Source organism: Mobula birostris, chromosome 22, assembly GCF_030028105.1.
Source record: "Mobula birostris isolate sMobBir1 chromosome 22, sMobBir1.hap1, whole genome shotgun sequence".
Classification (NCBI taxonomy): domain Eukaryota; kingdom Metazoa; phylum Chordata; class Chondrichthyes; order Myliobatiformes; family Myliobatidae; genus Mobula; species Mobula birostris.
In genome coordinates, this window is record NC_092391.1 from 62,994,820 (window position 1) to 63,010,488 (window position 15,669).

Sequence of the window (15,669 nt, forward strand, 5' to 3'; positions counted from 1 at the left end):
ACCTTTTTTTTTGGTGGCATGGATCCCTACCATTAATTGAGGGGTCTGTGGACCCCAGGTTGGGAGTCTCTGCTCTAAGTGAAGAAGTTACCCCTCAGGATCCCCTTACGTATTTCACCTTTCACCCCTAACCTATAACCTGTAGCTTCTAGTCTTAGCCAGCCTCAGTGGAAAAAGCCTCCTTGCATTTATCCTGTCTACTTTATCTATTGGTTTAAAATAGCACTGGTGAACCTCAGCGACTTCTGCCTGGTGGCTAACGAAACAAGGATAGTAACTAAATACCTTGTTAAGGAGAGAGTTGGTTCTGCACTGCAAGCAGGCACCAAAACCTCTAAATCCCACCTGCGTAGGCTCACATCGTGCTCTGGCCCCGCTTCTGGAATTTGGCTTCATTATGCTTGAGCGTCTCCACAATCCAGGCTTCCCAAGGCACTCTTTGTTCTACCTTGACCACCTGCTTCAAGGTTTCTGACAGAAGGACCATATCAGGCCTAGGGGATGATGATGCAGTGAAATTATATAGGCAGCCACAAAGCAAGAAACCAGTAGAACCCAGTTAAAAAAAAGAAAGACCAAAACACAAAATAATCTGCAGATGCTGAGGTCAAAGCAACACTCACAACACACTGGAGGAACTCAGCAGGTCAGGCAGCATCCGTGGAAACGATCAGTCAGCGTTTCGGGCCGGAACCCTTCGTCAGGACTGAAGAAGGAAGGGGCAGAGGCCCTATAAAGAAGGTGGGGGGGAAGGTGGGAAGGAGAAGGCTGGTAGGTTCCAGGTGAAAAACCAGTAAGGGGAAAGATAAAGGGGTGAGGGAAGGGAAGCAGGGAGGTGATAGGCAGGAAAGGTGAAGAAGGAGTAGGGGAAAACACAATGGGTAGTAGAAGGAGGCAGAACCATGAGGGAGGTGATAGGCAGCTGGAGGAGGGGGCAGAGTGACATAGGGATAGGGGAAGGGAGGGGGAGGGAATTACCGGAAGTTGGAGAATCCTATGGTCATACCAAGGGGCTGGAGACTACCTAGACGGTATATGAGGTGTTGCTCCTCCAACCTGAGTTTAGCCTCATCATGGCAGTAGAGGAGGCCATGTTTGGACATATCTGAATGGGAATGGGAAGCAGAGTTGAAGTGGGTGGCTACTGGGAGATCCTGTCTGTTTTGGCGGATGGAGCGGAGATGCTCGACGAAGCGGTTCCCCCAATCTGCGTCGGGTTTCACCGATGTAGAGGAGGCCGCACCGGCAGCACTGGATGCAATAGATGACCCCAACAGACTCACAAGTGAAGTGTTGCCTTACTTGGAAGTACTGTTTGGGGCCCTGAATGGTGGCAAGAGAGGAGATGTAGGAACAGGTGTAGCACTTGCGCTTAAGTGCCAGGTGGGAGATCTGTGGGGAGGGACGTGTGGACCAGGGAGTCGCGGAGGGACCGACCAAAACCCCTGGGCAAAGGAAGAGAAGAAAAACCATACATTGTGCGAACAATAGAAGCAAGCGACAGCATTCTGAACCGGACTGAATCCTTAGATCTGTTCCCTGGAGTAGGCCCAAGCCTTGGTCTTGGTGGCACAGCAACTGGAGCAGTTCACCATCAAGAAATGAATGAACATTGTGGGAGAGTGACTGAAATCAGCCCGACCCTTGGGCTTTCCTGTCTATCTAGACCGGCGGTTAGATTGTCCAAACACTGGATGTTGCCTCGCTCTGCAACCTGGACCTCGGCGCAGCGATACTGTTGGGCTGCCCAGTCCAAAGCCGTTCTTGATCTCACCAAATGGGGCTTGGCAGTTGGAGCGATCTAACCTATCCAGTGAGTCCCACCCCAAGTCTTTCTGGGAGCTCTGGAATTTCTTTCCATAGAACTATAGAATCATAGAACATTACAACACAGAAACAGGCCTTTTGGCCCTTCTTGGCTATGCTGAACCATTTTTCTGCCTAGTCCCACTGACCTGCACCTGGACCATATCCCTCCATACACCTCTCATCCATGTAGCTGTCCAAGTTTTTCTTAAATGTTAAAAGTGAGCCCACATTTACCACTTCATTTGGCAGCTCATTCCACACTCCCATCACTCTCTGTGTGAAGAAGCCCCCATCTAATGTTCCCTTTAAACTTTTCCCCCCTCACCCTTAACCCATGTCCTCTGGTTTTTTCTCCTCTCGCCTCAGTGGAAAAAGCCTGCTTGCATTCACTCTATCTATACCCATCATAATTTTATATACCTCTATCAAATCTCTCCTCATTCTTCTACGCTCCAGGGAATAAAGTCCTAACCTATTCAACCTTTCTCTGTAACTCGGTTTCTCAGGTCCCGGCAACATCCTTGTAAACCTTCTCTGTACTCTTTCAACCTTATTAATATCCTTCCTGTAATTTGGTGACCAAAACTGAACTCCAATACTCCAAATTTGGCCTCGCCAATGCCTTATACAACCTCACCATAACATTTCAACTCTTATACTCAATACTTTGATTTATAAAGGCTAATGTACTAAAAGCTCTCTTTACTACCCTATCTACCTGTGACTCCACTTTTAGGGAATTTTGTATCAGTATTCTCAGATCCCTCTGTTCTACTGCACTCCTCAGTGCCCTACCATTTACCTTGTATGTTCTACCTTGGTTTGTCCTTCTGAAGTGCAATACCTCACACTTGTCTGTATTAAACTTCATCTGCCATTTTTCAGCCCATTTTTCCAGCTGGTCCAAATCCCTCTGCAAGCTTGAAATCCTTCTTCACTGTCCACTATACCTCCAATCTTTGTATCATCAGCAAGTTTGCTGATCCAATTTACCACATTATCATCCAGTTCATTGATACAGATGACAAATAAGAATGGACCCAGCACTGATCCCTGTGGCGCACCACTAGTCACAGGCCTCCACTCAGAGAAGCAATCCTCCACTACCACTCTCTGGCTTCTTCCTTTCCAATTGCAAATACCTGAGTGACATGCACACTAGATACTTAGATAATAAATTTACTTTGAGCTTTGAATGTGGGAAACTTTCACCCAAATGAAAAAACTTGCTTTTCTGGGCAATTGTCATTTTTCTTGCCTGGGTAACATGATCCTGAGGCAATGGATGTTTTTGTTTCTATCTATTGTCTGTTTGGCTGACCCTAGGTAAATCCTTAAAATAAACGTAATTCCAATGTGCTTGGCTTTGTACATAAAATTATTCAGCACTGTCCAAAAGACATAGGAGCAAAATTACTCCATTTGGCCCATTGACTCTGCTCCACCATTCCATCATGGCTCATTTATATTCTCTCGCAACCCTACTCTCCTTGCCATCCTTACTCATCAAGAACCTATCAATTCCTGCTTTCGATATTACAAAATTACTTGGTCTTCACAACCGTCTGTGGCAATGAATTCCACAGACACACCACCCTATGGCTAAAGAAATTCTTCCTCATTTCTTTTCCAAAGGGACATCTTCTATTCTGAGGTTGTGCCCTCCGGTCTTGGACACCCCCAGTACAGGAAACAGCCTCTCCACATCCACCTGATATAGGCCTTTCAATGTTCAACAGTTTTCAATGACATCCCCCTCCCATTCTTCTAAACTCCAGGCACAGAGCCATCAAAAGTTCCTCATGAGTTAACCCCCTTTTATTCCTGGGATCATTGGGATCAGAGAAGAGAAAGTTAGGAAGGAAAGAAATTTAAGAGCTCCTGGGAAGACTTGGGGTGGGACTAACTGGATAGTTAAAAACATAAACATGAAGAAGTCTGCAGATACGAGAAATCCAAAGCAACACACTCAAGATGCTGGAGGAACTTAGCAGGTTGGGCTAAGACCTTCGAGACATTGACTGTTTCCTCTTTTCCAGAAATGCTGACTGGCCTGCTGAGTTCCTCCAGCATGTTGTGTGTTTTGATTGGATTTCCAGCATCTGCAGACTTTCTCTTGTTTGTGATTGGTTCGCCAGCATTTTGTGCGGATTGTTAAAAAACCTATCATGGGCACAATGGTCATCTATACTGTGAGATGACACAGGTAGTGTAGTAGTTAGCACAATACTTTACAATACCAGTGACCCGGATTCAATTCCCATCACATGGTAGTCTAGTGGTTAGCACAACGCTTTACAGTACCAGTGACCCGGGTTCAATTCCCATCGCACGGTAGTGTAGTGGTCAGCACAACACTTTACAGTACCAGTGACCCGGGTTCAATTCCCATCGCACGGTAGTGTAGTGGTCAGCACAACGCTTTACAGTACCAGTGACCCGGGTTCAATTCCCATCACACGGTAGTCTAGTGGTTAGCACAACGCTTTACAGTACCAGTGACCCGGGTTCCATTCCCATCACACGGTAGTCTAGTGGTTAGCACAACGCTTTACAGTACCAGTGACCCGGGTTCAATTCCCATCGCACAGTAGTGTAGTGGTTAGCACAACGCTTTACAGTACCAGTGACCCGGGTTCAATTCCCATCGCACAGTAGTGTAGTGGTTAGCACAACGCTTTACAGTACCAGTGACCCGGGTTCAATTCCCATCGCACAGTAGTGTAGTGGTTAGCACATCTCTTTACAGGTAGTGTAGTGGTTAGCACAACACTTTACTGTACCAGTGACCCGGGTTCAATTCCCATTACATGGTAGTGTAGTGGTTAGCACAACGTTTTACAGTACCAGTGACCCGGGTTCCATTCCCATCACACGGTAGTCTAGTGGTTAGCACAACGCTTTACAGTACCAGTGACCCGGGTTCAATTCCCATCGCACAGTAGTGTAGTGGTTAGCACAAGGTTTTACAGTACCAGCGATCTGGGTTCAATTTCCCATTGTGGGGTTCCTCCAGCTATCCCAGTTACCTCCCACACTCCGTTCAGTAAATTAATTGATCATTATAATTTGTCCTGTGATCAGATTAGGATTAAACAGGGGGTTGCTCAGCAGCATGGGTTGAAGGGCTGGAAGGGCCTATTCTGTGCTGTATCTCAATAAATAAGATTATGGGCTGAAGGGCCTGTACTGTACTGTTTGTGATCTCTGTTAATTCTGAATGAAAGCACTGAATTTTAAATATTTCACTAGAATAAAATAAATCTGATTGCGAATAAAGTTTTTATTTGTTTTGTCATTTAGGCAAATCCTAATCTGGACCTGTACTATCGAAACTTCAGCGATCCTCTTTATGTCGTGGTGTTTAAAATGTTGAGGGACACTTTATATCACATGAAAGGTGAGCTTCCCTTCCCAACTTTTTCTGATATGTTTGTGTGCACTTGTGGTATTGACTGAAATGGTCATTTGATTCTCTTTCTGGAACTTTTGTTTGTAATCTTCCATATAATGTGGTACTTATTATCGTTAAATTGGTTGGGATTTGCTGTATTTTAGTGAATGATTGTAGTCCCACCTAGGATTACAGAAAGACCAAAGTGAATTTAGAGGAGTGGAGGAGTGAGATGCCTCCAGCACAAAGCAGTGAAGGGTGAGAGGATTCCACCGCTTTCCTCAGAATCCTCTCTCATTACACCCCTTCTCTTTATAATGGCCTCTCACCTTCCCACTTTAAGTCCTGACCTGACATCTGAACTGTTCCTTTCCACCCAGTGGTGCTGCATGATTCGGTGAGTTCCTTCAGCAGACTGTCTGTTCCTTTTCATTGCCACTCTGTTTCCTGTTATCTCTGTGATACTCTATCTACACTGCTCCATATAGTGCTGTTACTCTCCTCTTGTTCCGTAATACTTTCATTTCAATGACACGTTCTATGTGATACTTTAGAGTCATTGAGCAAACAGCACAGAAGCAGGCCCTTACACGAGGAAATGTGCAGATGCTGGAATTTCAAGCAACACACATAAAAGTTGCTGGTGAATGCAGCAGGCCAGGCGGCATCTATAGGAAGAGGTACAGTCGATGTTTCGGGCCGAGACTAACTGAAAGAGGAGCTAGTAAGGGATTTGAAAGTGGGACGGGGAGGGGGAGATCCAATATGATAGGAGAAGACAGGAGGGGGAGGGATGCAGCCAAGAGCTGGACAGGTGATTGGCAAAAGGGATATGAGAGGATCATGGGATAGGAGGCCTAGGGAGAAGGAAAGGGGGAGGGGCGGTGTCCAGAGGATGGGCAAGGGGTATAGTGAGAGGGACAGAGGGAGAAAAAGGAGAGAGAGAAAAATATATATATATTAATTTATTATTATGCCCCTCCTCCTCCTCATACCCCTTCCTTCCTTCCTTCCTTCCTTTCTTTCTTTCTTTATTAATTATTTTATATATATATTCATATTCTTTTCCCCCTTTCTTTCTCCCATCCCATGATCCTCTCATATCCCTTTTGCCAATCACCTGTCCAGCTCTTGGCTCCTTCCCTCCCCCTGCTGTCTTCTCCTGTCATTTCGGATCTCCCCCTCCGCCTCCCACTTTCAAATCTCTTACTAGTTCCTCTTTCAGTTAGTCCTGACGAAGGGTCTTGGCCCGAAACGTCGACTGTACCTCTTCCTATAGATGCTGCCTGGCCTGCTGCGTTCACCAGCAACTTTTATGTGAGAAGCAGGCCTTTCTTCCCTTCCAATCTGTGCTGAACTATTATTCTGTCTACTCACATGAACACATTGTCTCCCATCCATGTACTTAACCAAATATTTGATAACTGTTGATATTGAACCCTCATCCACCACTTCCGCTGGCAGCTCGTTCCACACTCTCACCACCCTCTGAGTGAAGAAGTTTCCCCTTAAACATTTTACCTTTCATCCTTAATCTATGACCTCGACTTCTAGTCCCACCCGACTTCACTGGAAAAAGCCTGCTTGTATTTACCCTATCTATACCCCTCATCATTTTATATACTGTACCTCTGTCGAATATTCCCTCATTCTCCTACTATGCTCCTGGGAATAAAGTCTGAACCTATTTAGTCTATCCTGTAACTCAGCTTCTCAAGCCCCGGCTTCCATTAGTGTTTTGATGCCGCTTGGTAATGTAGGCTGAGCTGCAGACAACATGCCAGTGTAGTGGTTAGCACAACACTTTACAGTACCAGTGATCCCACCGCTGCCTGTAAGGAGTTTGTACGTTCTCCCCATGAGTGAGTGAGTTTCCTCCAGGGACTCTGGTTTCCTCCCACAGTCCAAGGATGTACCAGTTAGTAGGTTACGTAGAACATAGAACATAGAGTACAGCACAGGAACAGGCTTTTCAGCCCACAATATTGTGCCGAACCAGCTAAAAAGCTAATTGAAAAATCTTGCCATCTTCCTCACATTCATGTGCCTATCTGACCCGCTCTTAAAAACCTCTAAAGTATTTGCCTCTACCAGGCAGCCCATTCCAGGCATCTGCAACTCTCTGAGTAAAACCTTATCCCTCACATTCCCTTTGAACCTACATCCTCTCACATTCAATGCATGCCCTCTGGTATTAGGGATTTCAGTCTTGGGAAACAGATCCTCATGTATACTCTATTTATGCCTCTCATTTTCTTATAAACCTCCATCAGATCCCTCCTCAATCTCCCGTGCTCCAGAGAAAACACCCAAGTTTATCCAGCCTCTCGTGATAGCACATCCCCTCTAAACCAGACAGCATCCTGGTGAACCTCTTCTGCACCCTCACTAATGCCTCAACATCCTCCCTATAATGGGGGTACCAGAAATGTATGTAGTACTCCAGGTGTGGCCTAACCAGAGTTTTATTAAATTGCATCATAACCTCCAGACTTTTGAACTAAATGTCTCAACTAAAAAAAAGCAAGCATTCTTTAAGCCTTCTTAACCACTCCTAATTAGTCATTGTGTGTTGTCTGGTGATTGGGCTCGGTTTAATCAGGGATTGCTGGGTGGTGTGGCTTGGAGGGCCGGAAGAGCCTGTTTCACGCTGTATCTCAATAAATAAATGAATTTATACAATGACTCTTACGGGAATAAATAAACTAGTAGTTATTTATTTTGTCAATGGATTGTCAAGTATAATACTAAATAATGTATGTTGTAAGGATTTTGTGATGAAATGATTGTCAGTAAGACAATCTGCTTGATTTTAGCTCCAAGTCAGTACTCTTTTTTCATTGATTTGTCTTTTGAAAGAGTAGAAATACAACATCAGTCACAATTCTTTTATTGACCCTCTCTGTATCTTTTTTAAAAAAAGGACTGTCAGATGAGTTGGATTGAATTTACCTTTAAGAAATCCATGCTAGCCTTCTCTAACTACTCCCAAGTGACAGCATATTTTGTCCCCTATTATTGTTTCTAGAATCTTGCATGCTACTGAGTTTGAAACTCATGGTTCAAGGGCCATCAGGGTCTTGTTTTGATGGGAGCATGTCACTTACTTACCCTCCATTTAGGGCAGCAATGAAGGTCCTCCATTTCTGGTGGTGTTCAGGGCTTCCTTCATCGTTTCAGTAGCTCCCTCTTGACTTTCACTGCTGTCAGGCATACAAGTCCCGGGTGGAGACTCAGGAATACCTTTGCACTCTGATATAGAAGGATTCTTCATTGCTGTTTCCATAACAATTTTGTTTGACCAGTCAGGGTTGTTAGCCCTAAGCTGAACCCCAGAACCCGGAGGGCTGGTGGACCACTCTTAGTTTGGCCTCTTCCCTTTGACCTGTTTGGCATGGGTGACCCTAACGAGAACCAAAGCAGAAAGCCTTGATTCTAACCAACACAGCTATCCGGGTCATTGAGGCACACAAGCCTCCAAACCATGACAAGGTTGTGGTCCTCTTGGAGGGGCATGCCACTATAAGTGAGGAAAGTAGACATTTGTTAGACCCCAGTTAAACTGGGTTGAGCTCTGCTGGCCAACGGCACTCTTTGTTTTTACAGATTTGCAGACCGCATTTGTGAAGGAGGTTCATGATTTTGTACTCGAACAGTTTAATAGCAGTCAGTCAGAACTGCAGAAGATCTTACACGATCTGGACTACTTCCATACTGAATTTAGCCCCCTGAAGCTCAGATGTCAAGCAAACGCAGCATGTGTGGATTTAATGGTTTGGGCTGTTAAAGATGAGCAAGGTAGAGATTCTAAAAATGTAATTGTTTTCTCTGTATTTTCTGTGCAGTATAAGTTTATTGCCATTTAACTATATACATGTGTACCGTCAAACGAAACATTTCTCCAATGGATGGGTGGGATCCTTGATTACACTATGGGCCTTGCTAATGCAGCGCTCCTGATGAATGCCCCCAATGGATGGTAGAGAGACCCCTATGGTCCTCTCAGCTCTTCTCATAGTCCTATGCAGGAACTTTTGGTCTGATGGTCTGATGCTCTGCTCCTCCCATACCAGATGGAGATGCAGCTTCCCAGGGTGCTCTGAATGGTGCTTTTATAAAATTCAGTTGTGGAGGGGCCATTTTAAAGAGTGAAAATAAAATTCTAAAAGCAGAAGTCTTTTCTTTGAAAGACAATTAATGCTGGGTCAATTCTTAACTTGAGGCCTGAGCTGAATAGATTTTTGTTGGGGGCAGTATGGCATGGTGGATCCTCAATTCCACCATGAAGGTACAGAATCTTGACAAAGTGATTTCCACACACTCCTTTGTGAAGTGGAGAATATTATAACTGGTCATCCAATTACTAAAGCATCCTCCCGTCCCAGTGATTTGGAAGCACTAACACCCAAGCATCTGTTACTTCTGAAGACCTCATCATCCTTACTGCCAGGAGAGTTCCAAAAGGAAGACATTTATGCTTATCATAGATGGAAGCAGGTCCGATACATGTCAAACTTGTTTTGGAAATAGTGGGCCCGGATGTTACCATAGTTACAGGAACATCAGGAGTGGTCAGGCATAAAACATAGTTTCCTCCTAGGAGACATTATGCTTACAGTTGACAACACAACACCTCAATATTCCTGGATTTCAGTGCTTTAAAAGGGATAGAGAGGGCGGAAAAAGGGGAGGAGGGGTGGCATTACTGGTCAGGGATACTATTACAGCTACAGAAAGGGTGGGTAATGTAGCAGGATCCTCTTTTGAGTCAATATGGGTGGAAGTCAGGAACAGGAAGGGAGCAGTTACTCTATTGGGGGTATTCTATAGGCCCCCTGGTAGCAGCAGAGATACAGAGGAGCAGATTGGGAGGCAGGTTTTGGAAAGGTGCAAAAGTAACAGGGTTGTTATCATGGGTGACTTTAACTTCCCTAATATTGATTGGCACCTGATTAGTTCCAAGGGTTTAGATGGGGTAGAGTTTGTTAAGTGTGTCCAGGACGGATTCCTGTCACAGTATGTGGACAGGCCGACCAGGGGGAATGCCATAATAGATCTAGTACTAGGTAATGAACCGGGTCAGGTCTCAGATCTCTCAGTGGGTGAGCAGCTGGGGGACAGCGACCACCGCTCCCTGGCCTTTAGCATTATCATGGAAAAGGATAGAATCAGAGAGGACAGGAAAATTTTTAATTGGGGAAAGGCAAATTATGAGGCTATAAGGCTAGAACTTGCGGGTGTGAATTGGGATGATGTTTTTGCAGGGAAATGTACTATGGACATGTGGTCGAAGTTTAGAGATCTCTTGCGGGATGTTAGGGATAAATTTGTCTCGGTGAGGAAGATAATGAATGGTAGGGTGACAAGTGAGGTGGAAAATCTAGTCAGGTGGAAGAAGGCAGCACACATGAGGTTTAGGAAGCAAGGATCAGATGGGTCTATTGAGGAATATAGGGAAGCAAGAAAGGAGCTTAAGAAGGGGCTGAGAAGAGCAAGAAGGGGGCATGAGAAGGCCTTGGCGAGTAGGGTAAAGGAAAACCCCAAGGCATTCTTCAATTATGTGAAGAAAAAAAGGATGACAGGAGTGAAGGTAGGACCGATTAGAGATAAAGGTGGGAAGATGTGCCTGGAGGCTGTGGGAGTGAGCGAGGTCCTCAATGAATACTTCTCTTCGGCATTCACCAATGAGAGGGAACTTGATGATGGTGAGGACAATATGAGTGAAGTTGATGTTCTGGAGCATGTTGATATTAAGGGAGAGGAGGTGTTGGAGTTGTTAAAATACATTAGGACAGTTAAGTCCCGGGGGTCTGATGGAATATTCCCTAGGCTGTTCCATGAGGCAAGGGAAGAGATTGCTGAGCCTCTGGCTAGGATCTTTATGTCCTCGTTGTCCATGGGAATGGTACCGGAGGATTGGAGGGAGGCGAATGTTGTCCCCTTGTTCAAGAAAGGTAGTAGGGATAGTCTGGGTAATTATAGACCTGTGAGCCTTACGTCTGTGGTGGGAAAGCTGTTGGAAAAGATTCTTAGAGATAGGATCTATAGGCATTTAGAGAATCATGGTCTGATCAGGGACAGTCAGCATGGCTTTGTGAAGGCCAGATCGTGTCTAACAAGCCTGATAGAGTTCTTTGAGGAGGTGACCAGGCATATAGATGAGGGTACTGCTGTGGATGTGATCTATATGGATTTTAGTAAGGCATTTGACAAGGTTCCACATGGTAAGCTTATTCAGAAAGTTAGAAGGCATGGGACCCACAAGGATCTGTTCTGGGACCTCTACTTTTCGTGATTTTTATTAACGACCTGGATGTAGGGGTAGAAGGGTGGGTTGGCAAGTTTGCAGATGACACAAAGGTTGGTGGTGTTGTAGATAGTGTAGAGGATTGTCAAAGATTGCAGAGAGACATTGATAGGATGCAGGAGTGGGCTGAGAAGTGGCAGATGGAGTTCAACCCGGAGAAGTGTGAGGTGGTACACTTTGGAAGGACAAACTCCAAGGCAGAGTACAAAGTAAATGGCAGGATACTTGGTAGTGTGGAGGAGCAGAGGGATCTCGGGGTACATGTCCACAGATCCCCGAAAGTTGCCTCACAGGTGGATAGGGTAGTTAAGAAAGCTTATGGGGTGTTAGCTTTCATAAGTCGAGGGATAGAGTTTAAGAGTCGCGATGCAATTCTATAAAACTCTGGTTAGGCCACACTTGGAGTACTGTGTCCAGTTCTGGTCACCTCACTATAGGAAGGATGTGGAAGCATTGGAAAGGGTACAGAGGAGATTTACCAGGATGCTGCCTGGTTTAGAAAGTATGCATTATGATCAGAGATTAAGGGAGCTAGGGCTTTACTCTTTGGAGAGAAGGAGGATGAGAGGAGACATGATAGAGGTGTACAAGATATAAGAGGAATAGATAGAGTGGATAGCCAGCGCCTCTTACTTAGGGCACCACTGCTCAAAACAAGAGGACATGGCTTTAAGGTAAGGGGTGGGAAGTTCAAGGGGGATATTAGAGGAAAGTTTTTTACTCAGAGAGTAGTTGGTGCGTGGAATTCACTGCCTGAGTCAATGGTGGAGACAGATACACCAGTGAAGTTTAAGAGACTACTAGACAGGTATATGGAAGAATTTAAGGTGGGGGCTTATATGGGAGGCAGGGTTTGAGGGTCAGCACAACATTGTGGGCCAAAGGGCCTGTACTGTGCTGTACTATTCTATGTTCTATGAAACACATGGATCATTGGAAGGGTCATTCAAGTCTTTACAGACAGAAGAGGATTTGTGAGGCAGATGTGGTTTAAGACCAAGACAAGCTGTCTGGACAGGTCTATAACCAAGATCTATCTTCTGCAGGATGCAGAGGTTTGAGGAGCTCCAAACTTAATGACTTTCATTTGACTCACTGACTTGACAGATAGGAGTGGTAAAGGTCACTCTGAACTTGGCTAAGTGCTAGTAACGCTGTACTGTACCAGTGACCCAGGTTCAATTTCTTCGCTGTCCACAGGGAGTTTGTATGTTCTTCCTCTGACCGTATGGGTTCCCTCTGGGTGCTTCAGTTTCTTTCCACATCCCAGAGATGTACGGGTGGTATGTTAATAGGGCATGTGGCTGTAAGTCGAGGGGAAATAGTCGGAGTCAGGTCAAGGCTTGTCTGAGACAGAGCCGATTTGGAAAGCTCAGATACGGGTTGGAACATGGCGGTGGGGTGCAAACCCAGACCATGTTGATTGTGGAAAGGCCGGTGTCCCAGTGTGATGAACTGAGGCTGATGCTGTGGACCTGCTCCGGCTACAGGCTTCATTTCTGTGGACTCACTTCAGTTCTGAATGCTGTTGTTTTCTTTATTGTTTGCATAATTTGTGTTTCTTTTTCTCTGCACATTGAGTGATTTTTTTTGAAGGGATTCTTTTGGGTTTCTTGTTTTGCGGCTGCCTATTAGGAGATGAATCTCAAGGTTGTTTAATTTATGCATACTTTGATTATAAATGGACTTTGAGCTTGAGCAGCATAGGTTTGTTGGGCCAGATGAACCCATTACTGTGCTGTATCTCTAAATAAAATACTTTTTTAAAATGAGCGTTAAGTTTGACGGGTTTTATTACCTTAAGTTCTCAATCAAGCTAGAAGGATGGAATGAGCAACTGTGTTGACTAAGTTTCCTACACCTCCTCATTTATTCTTACATGATACTTTTTGTGTATGTAAAAAACACTGTACTAAATGAATATACATGTAATGTTCATTCTCAACTTTTTAACATGTTCAATCTTTCTAACAAAGGTGCAGAAAATCTCTGCTCGAAGCTCTCTGAAAAGTTGCAGTCCAAGACTTCCAGTAAGATAATTCTCTCGCATATGCCTTTACTGATCTGCTGTTTGCAGGTATGTTTACATTTAAAACTAAATATGAAAGTTTGTTTGTTTCCCAGTGGCATTTTGCCAAGTTCAGAGCTCCAAATAGGCTTTATCTAGCTTTTTAACATTACAGTGCAGCATCCAGGGGAATTCTACTGTTAAAAGTGCTATCTTCAAATGGAAATGTTAAACTGAGGCCTTGAGTGGTGGGATGGAAACACTACCAAGTGAGGTGTAAGGTGTTCCTTCTCTCCACTAGCCTGCAGGTCACCTTGGGCAAGGTGTAGCACCTGCTTAGAACCTCCCTCCACTCCCGATGAGGGTCACCTGAAGGTGGTGGACGGTCATATGAGCAGCTGGTGCATATCACAAGTCCTGGTTACATGACCACTGACGCCAGGCAGACAATATCTGAAGAGTATTGATAATGGCTGGGGTCACCCTTCGTGTAAAGGCACTGCCCAAAAGAAGTCAATAGTAAACTACTTCTGTCGAAAAATATGCCAAGAGCAATCATGGTCATGGGACACCACGGCACATAACGATGATAATGAAACTGAGGCCTCTCTTTTCCAATGGTAATATTTATTTAGCGATACAGCGCAGAGTAGGCCTTCCTGGCCCCTAGAGCCATGCTGTCCCAGCAACCCCACAACCCTGATTAATTCTAAACTAATCATTTTACAATGATCAATTAACTTATTGGTATGCCTTTGTACTGGGGGAGGAAACCAGAGCACCTGAGGAAAACTCATTTTTTCCACAGGGGGGATGTACAGAGACTCTTTACAGAATGGCACTGATTTGACCTCTGAACTCCAAAACTCCTCACGCTGTAATAGTGTTGTGCTAACCACCGTGCTACCATAGCACCCAAACTAAACCAATCCAAAGATGAAGATTAGCTTTATTTGTCAAATATGTCGAAATATACAGTGAAATATGTCATTTGCGTCAATGACTGGCATAGTCCAAGGATGTGCTGGAGGCAGCTTCCAGCACCATGTGGCATTCCAACAACTTACTAACCCTAACCCAAACATCCTTTGGAATGTGGGAGTAAACTGGAGCACCTGGAGGAAACCTACTTGGTCACAGGGAGAATGGACAAACTTCTTGCAGACAGTGGCAGGAAATGAACCTCTATTTACCAAGTGCTGTAAAGCATTATGCTAGCCGCTGCGTTACTCTGCCACCTTCCATAGCCACTGCTGAGTAAATAGTACAGAAAAAGTCCATTACACTCAGACCCTGCGTAGCACTGATTCGTTACAATGCGGTTATTCAATTCTTTATTGAAATGTTAAATAAATGATAAAAATTAATTCTAAACAACACTTAAGACTTCTCAAGAGCGGTTGCCATTACAGCAAACATTCACTCAGCCAGTGAGAGTGCTTTACATATGCTCTGAGCCGCAAACAGCCAATCACGTATTAGTTCATGCTCCGCCTTCCCTGCATGTGTAAATATTCTTGCTCCCTCGCCAATTTATTCCATATTTTCGTCCTTAATATCTGGAAAACAGCGTGCAACTTCCAGTGAGAGTAGTACATCTAAGATATCTAGAAAAATATTAGCATGGATATGAAACTACAAGTGATACAGTATTTGGAAACTGGTGAGCGTTGGGTTGATGTTGGTGCCTTTTTGAAATTGGCTACATCAACATTCAGAACAATTATAAAAAAAAAATGCAGACAAGATAAAAACTTCTGCATGGTGGCCTCAAAGTTATCACCAACAAAATTTACTCATTCAAGGAGCCATTTGCTTGAAGAAATGGAAAATAGACTAAATATATGGGTGGATATCCAAGCACAACGAAACATGCCCCTAAGCCCGCTGATAATAATAAGAAGGCAAGAAGCATCTTCAATCATACTCAAGAAGAAGAAGAAGATACATTAGTAACATTCACAGCCAGCAGAGTTGGTTTGAAAGATTTAAACAGCACAGTAATCTCCATAGCATACGTATCTCTGGTGAAGCAGCTAGTGCAGACAGCAAGGCAGTCCAGGATTTTCCTGCAACACTGAAGACCATAATCAAAATGAACAGTTATCCTCCCAAGGTTGTCTTCAATGCGGAGAAACATGCATCTGGGTT

General features: G+C 44.5%; 1 protein-coding gene across 4 annotated transcripts in view; it reads left to right on the plus strand.

The window, feature by feature from the left end:
- Window positions 1-15,669, plus strand: part of pi4kab (phosphatidylinositol 4-kinase, catalytic, alpha b) — a 347,746-nt gene that overhangs the window by 83,617 nt on the left and 248,460 nt on the right. For all 4 annotated transcript variants that reach the window (XM_072240890.1, XM_072240891.1, XM_072240889.1 and 1 more), the window contains exons 10-12: window positions 5,113-5,209; window positions 8,810-9,001; window positions 13,487-13,587. In XM_072240890.1, coding sequence (XP_072096991.1) covers window positions 5,113-5,209; window positions 8,810-9,001; window positions 13,487-13,587 — 390 coding nt within the window. The remainder of the gene's footprint in view (window positions 1-5,112; window positions 5,210-8,809; window positions 9,002-13,486; window positions 13,588-15,669) is intronic.